At 38.4% G+C, this 14,168-nt stretch overlaps 1 protein-coding gene across 3 annotated transcripts in view; it reads right to left on the reverse strand.

Annotated features, from left to right (window-relative positions):
- LOC121399355 (caytaxin-like) overlaps positions 1-14,168 on the reverse strand; it is a 42,969-nt gene that overhangs the window by 14,396 nt on the left and 14,405 nt on the right. For 2 of the 3 annotated variants that reach the window (XM_041579842.1, XM_041579840.1), the window contains exons 3-6: positions 4,478-4,542; positions 4,180-4,401; positions 3,122-3,307; positions 457-559 (exon numbers count right to left, since the gene is read on the reverse strand). In XM_041579842.1, coding sequence (XP_041435776.1) covers positions 457-559; positions 3,122-3,307; positions 4,180-4,401; positions 4,478-4,542 — 576 coding nt within the window. Of the gene's footprint in view, positions 1-456; positions 560-3,121; positions 3,308-4,179; positions 4,402-4,477; positions 4,543-11,035; positions 11,428-14,168 lie in introns of those variants that run through there. The other variant, XM_041579841.1, reaches the window with a different exon arrangement.

Genomic DNA, 14,168 nt, shown 5'->3' on the forward strand with positions numbered 1-14,168 from the left:
AGGATTGGTGAACTACAGGTGTGCGGTAGGAGAATTACATTCTAAACTTTCATGCAAACTGCTGTTTTTTTTAATCTTTTATTAAAAAAAAAAGTACAGTATTATAGGTCAGAGATTGTGTTGCAGTTTCAAAATGTATTTATTAAACATAATTCAGCAACAACAAAAAATAACCTGAGTTGCACTGCCTTAAGTTGTATCTATAATATCAAAGAGCATCTTCCCATTTACACCAAAAATGTTCAATGTCAAATTTGTGGGAAGGTACTTCTGCCCTTTTAATTAAAAGTTGAATTGCCTAAAATGAAATATATTTGTATATTTCTAAATTATGATGCAATATGCAAACAAAATATCTTAAAATATTGTAACAGGTACTACAGCATTTTGATATAGAAAGCAAGACTATTTCCCAAAGTGGAATATAAAATGCAATATAATGTAATTTTTACCTACAGAAAGAGATTTTCCATGATGTAATGGTAATCAGGACAGTTGCTATCTGGTAGACAACAGGCTGCAAACACTATAATAGCATTGAGACCTTCACCATAATTACCTGAAAAAAAGATGCATTTCAAATTTTAGTGACCTGTGGATATTGATTGTGAATATGCAGATTTAAAAACAAAAATTGCATGGAATCTCTTCAGAATTCACTTGCCAGTATATCAGAGAAGAAGCTAGCTAACACGTTTAGTGGAAATCATCAATTAACCAAAATAAAAAAGGTTTCCAGTCTTGCTTTTGCTTCCTTTGTGTTCTCATCATTTTGTCTATGGGCCCAACTAAACATATGCAGAGGCCATTGAGCTGAGTCATTTGTCACAAGCCAACAGGGTTTGCTTCATTATTGCAGGTTTGTAACCAGTTGTTGGCGTGCACAATGGACTGAGTGTGGTAAGTGGCACAACAAAATATACTCTCCTGCTCAGCTGCCATCAACTCCCAGAAGTGACAGCAGACATAATAGTGAAGTTATTTTTTTGGCATATATCTAACAACTATTGTGGATATAAAATATCTGGAATATGAATAGCTGGAAACACTGTATTTGTGTGTATAAATAATTATTGGTCAAAAAGACTAATGGGATCTCAAGTGCATGGAGCATAACTGGCCAATAAGCAGTGAGGTTGAACTGGCTAAATGTTCCAGTTTAAACAAAGAAACAAAACCTTGTCTAGTTTAACTTTAGGATGTTAAACAAGGTAATGAGAAAATGACTATACGACAAGACAGCTTGTAAAAATGTCTTCATGAGGTATCTTTGTTTTAGTTCACCTTTAAATTAACTAGAAACATTGATATTCTGAAACAATTTGCAATAAGTCTTCATTTTGTAATATTTTTTGGTTTAAAAGTTATGTAGATGTTAGTAATCTGTATGATGTTTATGGTGACACAGTGTGTATGATTGATTGAAGAAGCATGGTCTTAGAATTGATGAGCTCTTTTTCTTCTGGAATATCTGTAAATATTTCTATACTTAAATTCATAAAAGGAAGAAACCTCACCAAATACTTGATGCTTCTGTTTGCAGTTAAACTTTTTCAGAGTTTTTGAAGTGGAGCTATTTCTTGTGCACAGTCTGTGGTTAGGATTATGGCTAGGAAGCATTGCTCTATATAAATAGCGAAACCTCCTGTTGATTTCAACTTAAACTCTAAAGAAACCATAGACCACAGAAAACTAAAATAGGGGTTATTTTATATTGTATTCACCTCAAATATAAGTATAGTTCTACACAGTTCTGCACTATGCCTACAAAGTAAGGTATCATGTAGTGCATATCTGATTCCTTAAAGGGATACTGTCATGGGAAAAAACATTTTTTTCAAAATGAATCAGTTAATAGTGCTGCTCCAGCAGAATTATGCACTCAAATCCATTTCTCAAAAGAGCAAACAGATTTTTTTATATTCAATTTTGAAATCTGACATGGGGCTAGACATATTGTCAATTTCCCAGCTGCCCCAAGTCATGTGACTTGTGCTCTGATAAACTTCAATCACTCTTTACTGCTGTACTGCAAGTTGGAGTGATATTACCCCCTCCCTTCCCCCCCCAGCAGCCAAACTAAAGAATAATGGGAAGGTAACCAGATAACAGCTCCCTAACACAAGATAACAGCTTCCTAGTAGATCTGAGAACAGCACTCAATAGTAAAAACCCATGTCCCACTGAGACACATTCAGTTACATTAAGAAGGAAAAACAGCAGCCTGCCAGAAAGCATTTCTCTCCTAAAGTGCAGGCACACATCACATGACCAGGGGCAGATGGGAAATTGACCAAATGTCTAGCCCCATGTCAGATTTCAAAATTGAATATAAAAAAATCTGTTTGCTCTTTTGAGAAATGGATTTCAGTGCAGAATTCTGCTGGAGCAGCACTATTAACTGATTCTTTTTGAAAAAAATGTTTTTTCCCATGACAGTATCCCTTTAATTTAAAAGCTAATTGCAGAATGATGGGGACAGACTTATCCCAAAGGTGAAATCAGTTACTGTGCATCAACTACTAAATAGCTGCAGGGCTTGAAAGGTAACTAAATTAAAACATAACTTTTAATGAATTGCTTAAAAACATATTGTGCAGTATAAAAAATCATAACAATCTCACAATCTCGGGTATCACAAAAGTGTTGTGAAGAATGCAAGCAGTGTCAATTTAAGCCAGAAAGCTGTAGAGTACTTTAAATTATGTTCAGTGCAGGCCCAGACTGGCAATCTGTGGGGTTCTGGCGGGGGGGGGGGGCTGTCCCCATCATTCTGCAATTATTTTAAATTTTAGATTTTTGTTTGTCATTAGAGGATGATCATACTTAAGATGTAATATACAGATAAAAATACAACAAAAACAAGACAGACTCAAATTTCTCTAATTGGACAAGTTTTATCTATTATTATTAACATGTATTTATATAGCGCCAACATATTGCGTAGCACTGTGTGCAATAAACTAGGATTTTAAGAATAAACAGCATGGGTTATTGCTGGAAGCATAATATTCCCCCACACAACTGCCAGCTCAGGAACTCCTATGTTCGTCTATGACACATACACCTTTTGCTGTTCTTTATTTCTCATTTTATAGGGAAAAGGTACCTGCCTACTAACCTCTATGTGTCACTACCTTCCTATATGGTTTAATCATTTGCAGGTCGATACGATTTTCTTGCGCTCCAATTATCACAGTCCGCCACATGCGTCCATTAGTGGTTCCACCTTCTTCACCAACTCCATCACCAAAAAGATCAGCATTATCCCCAGGCATGTTCTTTGCACTTGCAACTGGTGTGTCATCTAAAGAAGAAATTCTCATATTTAAGAATTCAGCAGTAGTCTTTCCTATTAGGTTGATATTAACCTTGAGGCAAGCAGAACCCTTTTAAATGGCCATTATAAGATTACTTTTTCTTACAAATTTGTAGTTAGTACTGTGGAATACCTAGTATTGCGTTCCTCAGTAGAGGGCAGAGGCTATTCTTACCCCCTGCCCCTGTACTCATCTTTCTCAGAGGCAATTTATGCTGCCACTACCCTGCCCCCATACTCACCTTTCCAGGAGGTCCATCGCACTAGGACAGAGAGCACAATTGCACTCTGTGCACTAGATGAGCTAAATTTTTGGTTTTATAACTGCAATTCGGCTTTTAATGTTACCTGGTGTATCTTTTTTGCCTCCTCTTGTAGCAGGTGGGGCTCTGCCACCTGAGGCGAGTTTCTCATCTCGCCTCATTGGCACAGAACCCCTGGTAGAGGGAGTTGTACGTGCTGTGGAATATTCCAATGTTTAGCACCCTGTATTTGCCAATATAATAATTATAATAATACACCTTTTAATTTTCATGAATTCAAGACAAAAATAAAGATATAGTTATATTGGCTCCCTTGTGGGTCTATAGTCTACAGTCTTGGTCTGTATCCCTGTTTCTTTACTTGCAACAGTGCATAAATGGCTGTGGAAACAGGGATCAAGGTATTTGTCAAGAAGAAACGCCAGCACCTGCCAAATACTGCCTAGGCCTCCTGACATTCACATTGCTTTTATCTGCCTGTAACAGTACATAAGGCAGATATCAGACCAATTATTAAATATATATTTGTTGTACAACTATTATGAGTTTGTGTTCAGGAAACAATGATAATATACCAAATGTTTATTCCATCATTACCTTCCCATTCAAGCTCATTTCCATTGGCCACAAATTCCAAAGAATCTGTTTCATCTGGTGTCTCAATATCATCTATATTAATGTCTAGATCATCAGGAGTATCCAGGAAGTCATCAGATAGCACAGAAACCTCACTCTGGTCAAGAGATATGTTAATTTCTGGGGCTACCAGGGTCTTCCTCTTGCTATGGGATGAACTAATATTTAACGTGTTCGGAGGAGCTGAGATAAAAAAAATTCAAGGTGAGAAAAGCCAGTGTGAATATATTTGTGTAGATCATCTATAAAATATACTTACAGGAAGTAAAGTCATCTTCAAGTGGACTGCTGAGACTGTCCATTCCTGTATCTTCAGGAAGGGGCCTATAAAAAGAGTAATAGTGATTTTCCGATGAGGAAAAACTGGATCAAAGTTACAAAAGTTGATTAACTGTACTCTGTGCTCCCGAACACCACACACTTCTGCATATGTAAAGGCTGGGAATTAAATTGGAGGCCCAAACTGCTGTAGTTACTTAAAGAGATCCTGACACCAGAAATTAAAACTATTTTTACTATCTACTATTTAACTATCATAACATTGTCTGTAAATGCACATTTTTTTTATATTTATATACACATTTACTGTAAAGTATTTTCTCAATGTTTTTACATTACCTATCCAAATCCCCATGTTACTCTATGAGGAAAATGAAATATGTGTGCTGAAATAGTACATTGCTGTTAGAAATTCTACTAGACAGGTTGAAAATCCATTGGTTAGCAATGGTTAGGATTTTTAGCACAAACACGATTTTTTTTCAGTTTGAAACCTCACTGAATCAGTGTTCAGTATTCATAAGCATAATTGCTATTTCTGTTTAGAAAAAAATATCTGTTTAGAAAGAAATATCCTTACAACCCTTTAATGTCGCTGTCTGGATCAGGAGAAGAGCTAAATTGGCAACCCTATTTGCAATCTGCCTTTGTGCTCCCCTGTATTACAAATTTTAACGCAGGGATGAGTTCATTTTATTACCCTAGTAGCTATCACATAAAGTGTCATTTAAAATGGCGTTTTTGCAAATGTTTAGCGCTCCTCACAATGTCAATTCATTCGGTGGCTAATATGACATCGCTAAGAAAAAGTTAGAGTTAACACCTGCTCTGGAGTTTCTTTAAATATTTTGTCACAAAATATGCTTTGCAATTGCAAAATGTTATTACATACACTGCTAATGTTTGCAAAAGCCATTTTGGAATTTGTTGAGGTCTGTAATCGGTAAAAAAGGATGCAAACATGGTCGCTAAAATTTGCAATGGTATTTGCAAACGTTTTTTGCACTAATGAAACATACTGTATTACATTCCCCCAGTAGTGTATTTCAATAGTGCATTTCTTCCCAGAAGGATGATATACTGATGCCGTTTATGGAGAATAATAAACTGTTGTAATCAACTAGTTACCAGAGCAAGGCCAACTATCAGATCCTGATCTTGGGATACTGAGTATATTGATGCAGGTATGGATTTGTTTTCCAGCAAGCCCAGAATTAGGGTCAAACCATCTCATCTCAATGTTTACATCATTTATAAGCATGGTAATCCAAATTATGGAAATACCCCTTATCCAGAAAAAAGGTCACATACCTGTAATCTAGTGGAAACAATATATTTTCTGATTATATTCTTTTAAAAAACGGGGGGGTGTTTCTAAAATAATCAATGTATTCTTCCCTGCCCCCTCTCAATAATCTACATACAGCTTCAGAACTGGTTATATTGAAAGATATTTAACTCTGATACATTTCAAGGCAAAGTGAGTACACAAGAATGACCCAACTGTCAATCAAAATGTAATTCTAACTCTGACACGAAGAATGACATTGCTTGCATTGAATAGTTAATAGTAACGTGATTATTTTAGAAATAATAGCATCTTTAATTATATCTTATATTGCTGTTGTTTTCCAGTGATGTATTATAGCCATCATGGATGTTCTGCCTCCCTTTCTAAGCATTGAAAGTGTGTTCTCTTTAACTTATCAAGTTGTCTTGAGACAGCAATAACTTACAGCCTATAGGAATGTCAGCAGACAGTTGAACTCAGAATCAAAATTCAAAACTGTGAGGATCTTGACAACAGTGAACATCCGGATAGATCAAAAGATTATAATATGATCCACTCTAGCAATATTGATGCAGTTCAAAATGAAGCCTAGCATATACAACAGACAGAGGGGACAACAGGAGGAGAGATGGGACAAGCAAGGGAAAGCAAACCATGAAACAAATGATGCATGTGTAACATGACACTCTCCATCTGAAATCTTTTCAAATAATGGAAAAACATTAGTTAATAGTCCAAATGTACATGATGATCACTCTGTCCTTGAGTGAGAAGAAGGTTGTTGAGGGAAACACCTTTATATCTAGCTCTTGAGTCAAAGACCACCCTGATCTGGCCAAGTTTGCACGGGTAGTACATGCCAAAAGATCAGGGGCGCGCCGCCAATGAGGCGAGCTGAGCCGCTTGCCTCAGGTGGCAGCGCCTGAAAGGATTCCAGGGGCGGCAAAAAAGCTGCTCCTGCACCTTTAAGAGCCGGAAATTCGGCTGTACTATTGCGAGAGAGCGCAATTGCGCTCTCCGCAATAGTGTGTCTGCCTCCCCTCCCGACACGTAAGCTGGTGAGGGGGTGCGGCATTGCAGGAGCCGCCTCAGACGGCTCCTTAGTCAGAATCAGCGCTGCAAAAGATGGAAGGTATCAGCACTCATTTCTCAAGTGATGGTGAAGGCTCAGGTTTCCTGTACAGGGTGCGCTCTAAGGAAGCAAATTGTGCTTCTGTAAGCTGGCTATTATTTGGTTCTCGGGACACAAAATAATAGGGGTGCTACCCAGCTGTTGGAGTCATCCTGGTAAACTTCCTTGTTCACAATTTTCTTGTCTTAAATTGAGGCTGCCATCTCATTGTCACGATTGGTTATGAAGAAAACTGTGGAGCCGAGGCTATCACCTAGTGTGATGCTCTGTTGTATACCTTCACTGCATAGATTTTCCTTCACACAGTAATAATGTGGACACTGTTCAAAACAAGTATTGTGTTCATTTGACAAAACATATGTAGGCTTTGTAACTCTTCCCAGGCAGGCCAACGTCAACACGTGCCTATGATTACCCAGCCTAGATCCAGGCATTGGGCAAACAGGGCATCATGAGGTCCATTGATTTGTTGGCAGACCTTGGGCACTCTTATAATATGTCTGCCAAGTAGAAGAAGGATATCATAATTTTTGTCGAAGGCTGGTATCTGATCAGCTATAACTTTGAAGTGAGGGTGGTGGGAGGCAGCTGCAGGAGTAGGGATCTCTTCTCTGTCAGTTGGAATCTGGTTGCACTCAATGACAGTAGACAATAGTATTTCTGTACTGCCATTCAGAGGAGCTACTACGAGACCACTGACTTGCCTTCCTGAGGCTTCCATAGTGCCAGCACAGGTGCCAAGGGTGTAGGGAATGCCATCCGCCTGAATGTTTAACAGGTGAAAAAACTTTGATCTTGCAAGAGATCAGTTACTCTAATCATCTAGAATTGTGATTCTTTGTCAAGCATATGTTTCGCAAACTGTGACAAGTCTGCATTTCCAGACCTTGGATTTATGGCTTATGTGAAACAGAGTTGGAAACAAAGGCTGGTGCATAAGCATTCAACTTTGGCACAGGTTCAGATTGCATGGATGTGTTAGGTTGCAGCTGAGAAGGAGTTTGGTAGATTCACGGTAACTGATTATTCCCATAGTAGGGGAGATTGTCTGGTATTTCCATACCGGTGCTCATAGCTTTCTTCGTTGCTGTGACCTGATGAACTTAACCGGAAGTAGTTAAATTGTCACAAGGACCAGTACATGCAGTATACAGACATTGGTCGATTGATGCAGCCATGTTGACTGGGAGCTGAAGTTTTGGAGAAACATCTAAGGGGCCCCTTGAATGGCTTCTGCTATCATTTGCGAAATAGTTGGTAATGCATTCAAAACCCTTTATGTCTGTTTGACTGCTACAATTTCTTTCATTTTCATTAGCCTCCTGTTCTAAGACATTTAGACTTGCCAGAGCTGTGGCATGTTCTCACTGCTTTTCCAAGGCCTCCATTTCTACTTTCTTGCATGAGGCTTCTGCTTCCATTTCTGCTTTCTTGCATGCAGCTTCTGTTTCCATTTCTGCTTTCTTGCATGCAGCTTCTGTTTCCTTGCATGCAGCTTCTTTTTCCATTTCTGCTTTCATGCGTGCGGCTTCTGCTTCCATTTCAGAAGAAATGCCTGAATAAGCTGTTGATGGAAAATGGAAGATCCCGATTAAAGGGATTTGGAGGATCTCGTGGAGTGTCTACTAGATACAAAACGATGAGATCTGGATTCATGAAATTGTGCGATTCTCACTTCTGCCTTTGTCTTTGTTTGTGAAACTAAGCTGTCTCTGTTTAGATTCAGCTCATCAAATTCCTTTACTTCTTTTTGTGACTCAGCAGTGTTGTACCACTTTAAGAAGTTGGTATATTTCAAACACAATTGCTGGTAGCTCTCATATATAGCAGTTAATAAAGAGTGCCCTCGAGTTGAAGAGGATCGAAGGCAGTTTGAGAAATGGCAGACATTCAGTTAACAGTCTTAGACCACAAATGGTTAATACCAGAAAGCAATTCCTCTTTATCAGTCGCAAACCTTTGCTGAGCCTTCCAAGTTGCTATATTCCTAGTGTCCGTGTATAACATTTCACATTATATTCCAGAGCTATTGACTGATCTTTTGACTGTTCTTCCTCCCTTTCTAAGCATTGAAAGTGGGATCTCTTTAACTTATCAAGTTGTCTTGAGATAGCAATAACTTACAACCTCAGGAATGTCAGCAGACAGTTGAACTCAATCAGAATGGCACCTTGAAGATCGTTGAGAAGTTTATTTCAAAACTGTGAGGATCTTAACAACAGTGAATTTCCACTCTAACAATATAGATGCAGTTCAAAATGGAGCCTAGCATATAATACCGGACAAGTGGAGTAAACCAAAAGACAGAGATCAGAGGAGGAGAGATGGGACAAACAAGGGAAAGCAAACCATGAAACAAATGATGCATGTGTAACATGACAATAGACATCCTCCATCTCTGTGCAGCTCATGTCCTATTCCTTCAGTCTGTTATCATGTTCACTTTTTATTGTATAATGGTAAACATCCCCTTTAACTGCCTATGCAGGTAACATCTCCAATAGATACCACTTTGCATGGTTTTCTCTGTGCATCCTTTATAATATAAAGGTAACTAAGAGCTGAATTTCCATTTTTCAACACAGAAATCCGGCTCTGCTAGTGCAGAAATTGCGTTCTCTGCACTAGTGACTGGACCACCAACAACCCCCTCCGGCGCGACACGGGCCGCCCACGACCCCCTCCGGCGCTGAAAGGTGAGTGCCGTAGGGACTGGTGGGGGTCGGCATAATAAAGGCCTCCTTAGGCAGCAAAATGGACAGGATGCCCCTGGCCGGTGTAAATTTGAAACCGGGTCGCAATTGGCCCACGGCCGGACTTTGGACATGCCTGCTTTATATTTTAATGCTATGCTCACACCAGGGGGCAGATTTATCAAGGGTCGAAGTGAAAATTTGAACTAAAAAAATTATAATTTCGAGCTATTTTTGGTGTACTTTGGCTAGGGAATAGTCCAAATTCGATTCGAATTTGAAAAAAATTAAAAAAATCGAATATCGAAATTTATCATGTACTGTATGTTTAAAAATTTGACTTCGACCATTCGCCATCTAAAGCCTGCAGAATTGCTGTTTTAACCTATGGGGGACCTCCTAGAACCTATTTGAGTCAATTGGTGGACTTTAGAAAAAACTTAGAATCAAATTTGTTCGAATACAATGTGACTTAGATTCGTACGTTTCAAATGAAAACAGCCTATTCACCCGAAAAAAAATTCAATTTTTTTTATAAATTTCGGTTGGTCTTTTTTTATTCGAATTTTGAAGTTTTTTTTATTCGAAATTTGATCCTTGATAATTCTGCCCCTAGGAGTGAAAGAAGTAGCCTTCCTGCAGTTCTGCACAGCTTCCTGCTTGATTCATAAGGTTTAATATATACAGTATATATATATATATATATATATATATATATATATATATATATATATATATATATATATCAATAGATAGATAGATAGACAGATGTAGACATGAGTATCTACTCAATTTATTAACCTCCTCAGTACTGCAACATATTGTTAACATTATCACATGTTATAGAGGCTTATCTGAATATATACTGTATGTTGTATATTTGCAGATACAGATATACAGTATGCATACACACAGTAAATTCCACATGAATCAGCACTCCAGTTTACAGTATCATCATGTGCAACCCATGTGCTAACTGCGCATGCAACCAAACAAAATCAATAAAGCTGCAGAGGCACCCAGGGTAAAGTGTTCCTTCATCCATATCAATTCAGTTCAGTGCCACTAATTACTGTATATTATATTTATATTATATATAGTTATACGCAGGGAGGGAAGAGACCATGGGCAAAGCAAATGTAATCGTTTAAAACACACACACACAATATAGGACAGCATAAAATCCCCCATCCCCCATGCAGAATTAGGAGTGATATGGTAGGACTGAGAGGCCAATGGTAATTATTGGTTTGGATGATTGTGGACAAAGGGGGCCTGAGCAAAAATGACATGTGGTCCATGGGCTGCTAGTTACATCACAGGATCTTTGGCTATTTAATTCACAGAAAGCATGTTCAATGATATATTAATATGCAATACTGTTAATATTACTAAAACGTGGTTAGATAATTTAACCCATACCTGCTCTCTCTAATGAACTCTGCTCTATTCTTGCATGTCTTCTTTGACATTCATCTGTGTTGTACAATTAAGATTTAAAACCTAGGAAGCTAGGTTTTCACTTTGCTAGTAAATGTGTTGTCAATACACAGCACCGGATCTCTGCTATAATCCCCTGGGTAAACAGATACTGAAGCCATTGAGTTTGTGCATCTTGTTTCATTCCCCATCTCATTATTGCAGGATGGGGTACAGACACACACAGTCCAGCCAAACACAAGAGATTCAGCAACCCCTCCTCCTGTGACGTTAACTTAGTCATAAGGCAGACAATGCCAACAGTTCTATTTATATTTTACTGACGCAGAAACATTACTGCTTGCAGCACAGCCAACTACATAAAATTATATATGCCCCGTTACCACTTTTAAAGGAATAGTTCAGTGTGAAAATAAAAACTGGGTAAATAGATAGACTGTGGAAAATAAAAAATGTTTGTAATATAGTTAGTTAGCCAAATATGTAATATATAACGGCTGGAGTGAACAGATCTCTAATAAAACAGCCAGAATCCAACTTCCTGCTTTTCAGCTCTATAACTCTGAGTTAGTCAGCGACTTGAAGGGGGGCCACATGGTACATTTCTGTTCAGTGAGTTTGCAATTGATCTACAGAATTCAGCTCAGATTCAAAAGCAACAGATATGACCCGTGTGGCCCCCCCTCAAGTCTCTGATTGGTTACTGTGTGGTAGCCAGGGTAACCAGTCAGTGTTAACCAAGAGAGCTGAAAAGCAGGAAGTAGTGTTCAGACTGACATGTTATACATCAAATCACTCCAGCCTTTATACATTACATTTTTGGCTAACTAACTATATTAGAAACATTTTTTATTTTGCACAGCCTATCTATTTACCCAGTTTTTATTTTTACACTGAACAATTCCTTTAAGCAAATGTCAGATATTCTTCTAGAAATAAGATTAATTAGAATACATGGGCACACACAAATCTCACTTCAAAGTAGGTAGACAGGAGGTTTTAAATTTTTCTTAAATCTATCTTTAATTGATCCAACATTAAAAACATGTTTGTATGGGCAGGGAGAGGCATGGGCTTAACACATTTTTCCAGAAGAGACACTTTTTCTTCTGGAATAAAGTACCAGTTATCTTAAAGGGGTGGTTCACCTTCAAACAACTAGTTGCCTTCAGATAGATCACCAGAAATAACGTGTCAACATGTTTCACCTTCTGAAGCAGCTCTGGGAGGGAGGGTCACCGACCCTGTAAACTATTCTAATTAGATACATTTAGTTGATACATTTCTTATCTTTGTCCCTGCTGAGCAGTATCTCTGAGTTTCATTACAGGCAGCTGTTAGAATTCATACAATAGTTGATAATACTCCAGAGATGCCACTGAGAAATGCATTAACTCAATGTTGCAAAATTGTAACAGTTTAGCGTCTGTACCTGAATTACTGAGCTGCCAGACTCAAACACTAGCGACATGAACATTCAACTTTAAACTTAGTTTTTGGAAAAACAGTAACACATAAATAATGGAAAGTAATTGCAAAAAGTCTTTATTTCTGGGGAACAATCTAAAAACAACTGAATTGAAAAAAGTGTTTGGAAGGTGAACAACCCCTTTAAAGCTAAAGATAAGTTTTTCCAAATGTGCAGGGTTGGACTGGGCCTGCCTGAGCTGATGGTGGGTTGCGTCTGTAGCTATCCATTTTTATTTTGCTGTGCGCTGTTATCTAAATAAAGCATTCTGTGAAGATACCAAGGTTACTAGAAGTTAATCTCATCTAGTAACAGTTGCAAACAAGACCTCTTTGATGACAGCATACCCCTCCTTGACCCTGTGTATACTAACACTGGTGCCCTGCTGCCATTTTCATCTGCTTCCCAATGGCCCTTTCAGCTGCTGCAGTATAGCTGCCCAGGATTGTGACCATGTGCATTATAACAATTCAGATATTTGACCATACATGCATTGAATCAGCAGAAAAGAAGAGCTAAATGGGAGCTACAGGGGCATTTTTTTGCCATGAGCACCTTAATAATAATACTAATAATTTGGGAACACCCCCTTTATTGCATACCTTTATTGCATATCATTCAGGTATCCATCTCAATTTTTTTGCTTGTTTTCATTGGTGGGTATTAAGGCCAGTACCCCTGGTTTTTCATTTGAATATGATCAAAGAATGCACATTTGAGATATGCACAATATATGTGGATAGTGATGGGCGAATTTATTCGCCAGGTGCGAATTCGCGGGGAATTTGCGCGTTTCGCCGCCAGCGAATAAATTCGCAAAACGCCCGTGAAAATTCGCGGCAAAAATTCGCCGGCGTCAAAAAATCGCCGGCGTCAAAAAATGTTTTTCTAAAAAACGGACGCCGGCGCAAAAAACGGGCGCCGGCGTCGGAAAAACGGGCGCCGGCGTCAAAAACGGGTGCCGGCATCAAAAACGAGGCGCCGGTGCCGTTTCGCGAATTTTTCACCGTTTCGCGAAATTCGCGAATTTTTCGGCGAAACGAAACGGCGCAAATTCGCCCATCACTATATGTGGAAGCTGCTGTGGGTATAAGACACTGTAAACCTGTTTTCAACTTGCGATGCACTGTTAGTTTCAGAGAGCTTGGTGAGATGGTGCAGTACAGCAGTTCAGCCTCACAGACAAGAACAGTAAGGGGTAGATTTATTAAGGGTCGAACTGATAAAAATTAATTTGAATTTTCGTAATTTCTTTACGGTCAAAACTCTGAAATTTTAATGCGAAAATGTGAAAATCATTGAACCCCTGGGTAATAGTGACCATAATGTTATATCATTCAGGGTCTGGTGCAAAAAACATATATACACTGTGGCAACATGAATTTCAGAAAAGCTCATTTAAGTGCCTTGAGGGCTGCCCTTCAGAGCATTGATTTGGGCATTATGGTTTCAGCTAAAAACACAGTTTCTGTTCTCAATTAATACCCTTAAGGAGTAAATGTGGAAGCACTAAGGATCACCCTATGTGGCTTAATATAGAAGCAAAGAATTTAATAGGAAAGAAGAGAAAGGCATTTAAAAACTACAAGTCTGTTGGGATAGAAGCTGCATTCAATGAATATAAACACTATAAAAAATGTTGTCAGC

This window comes from Xenopus laevis, chromosome 1S, assembly GCF_017654675.1.
Source record: "Xenopus laevis strain J_2021 chromosome 1S, Xenopus_laevis_v10.1, whole genome shotgun sequence".
NCBI lineage: Eukaryota > Metazoa > Chordata > Amphibia > Anura > Pipidae > Xenopus > Xenopus laevis.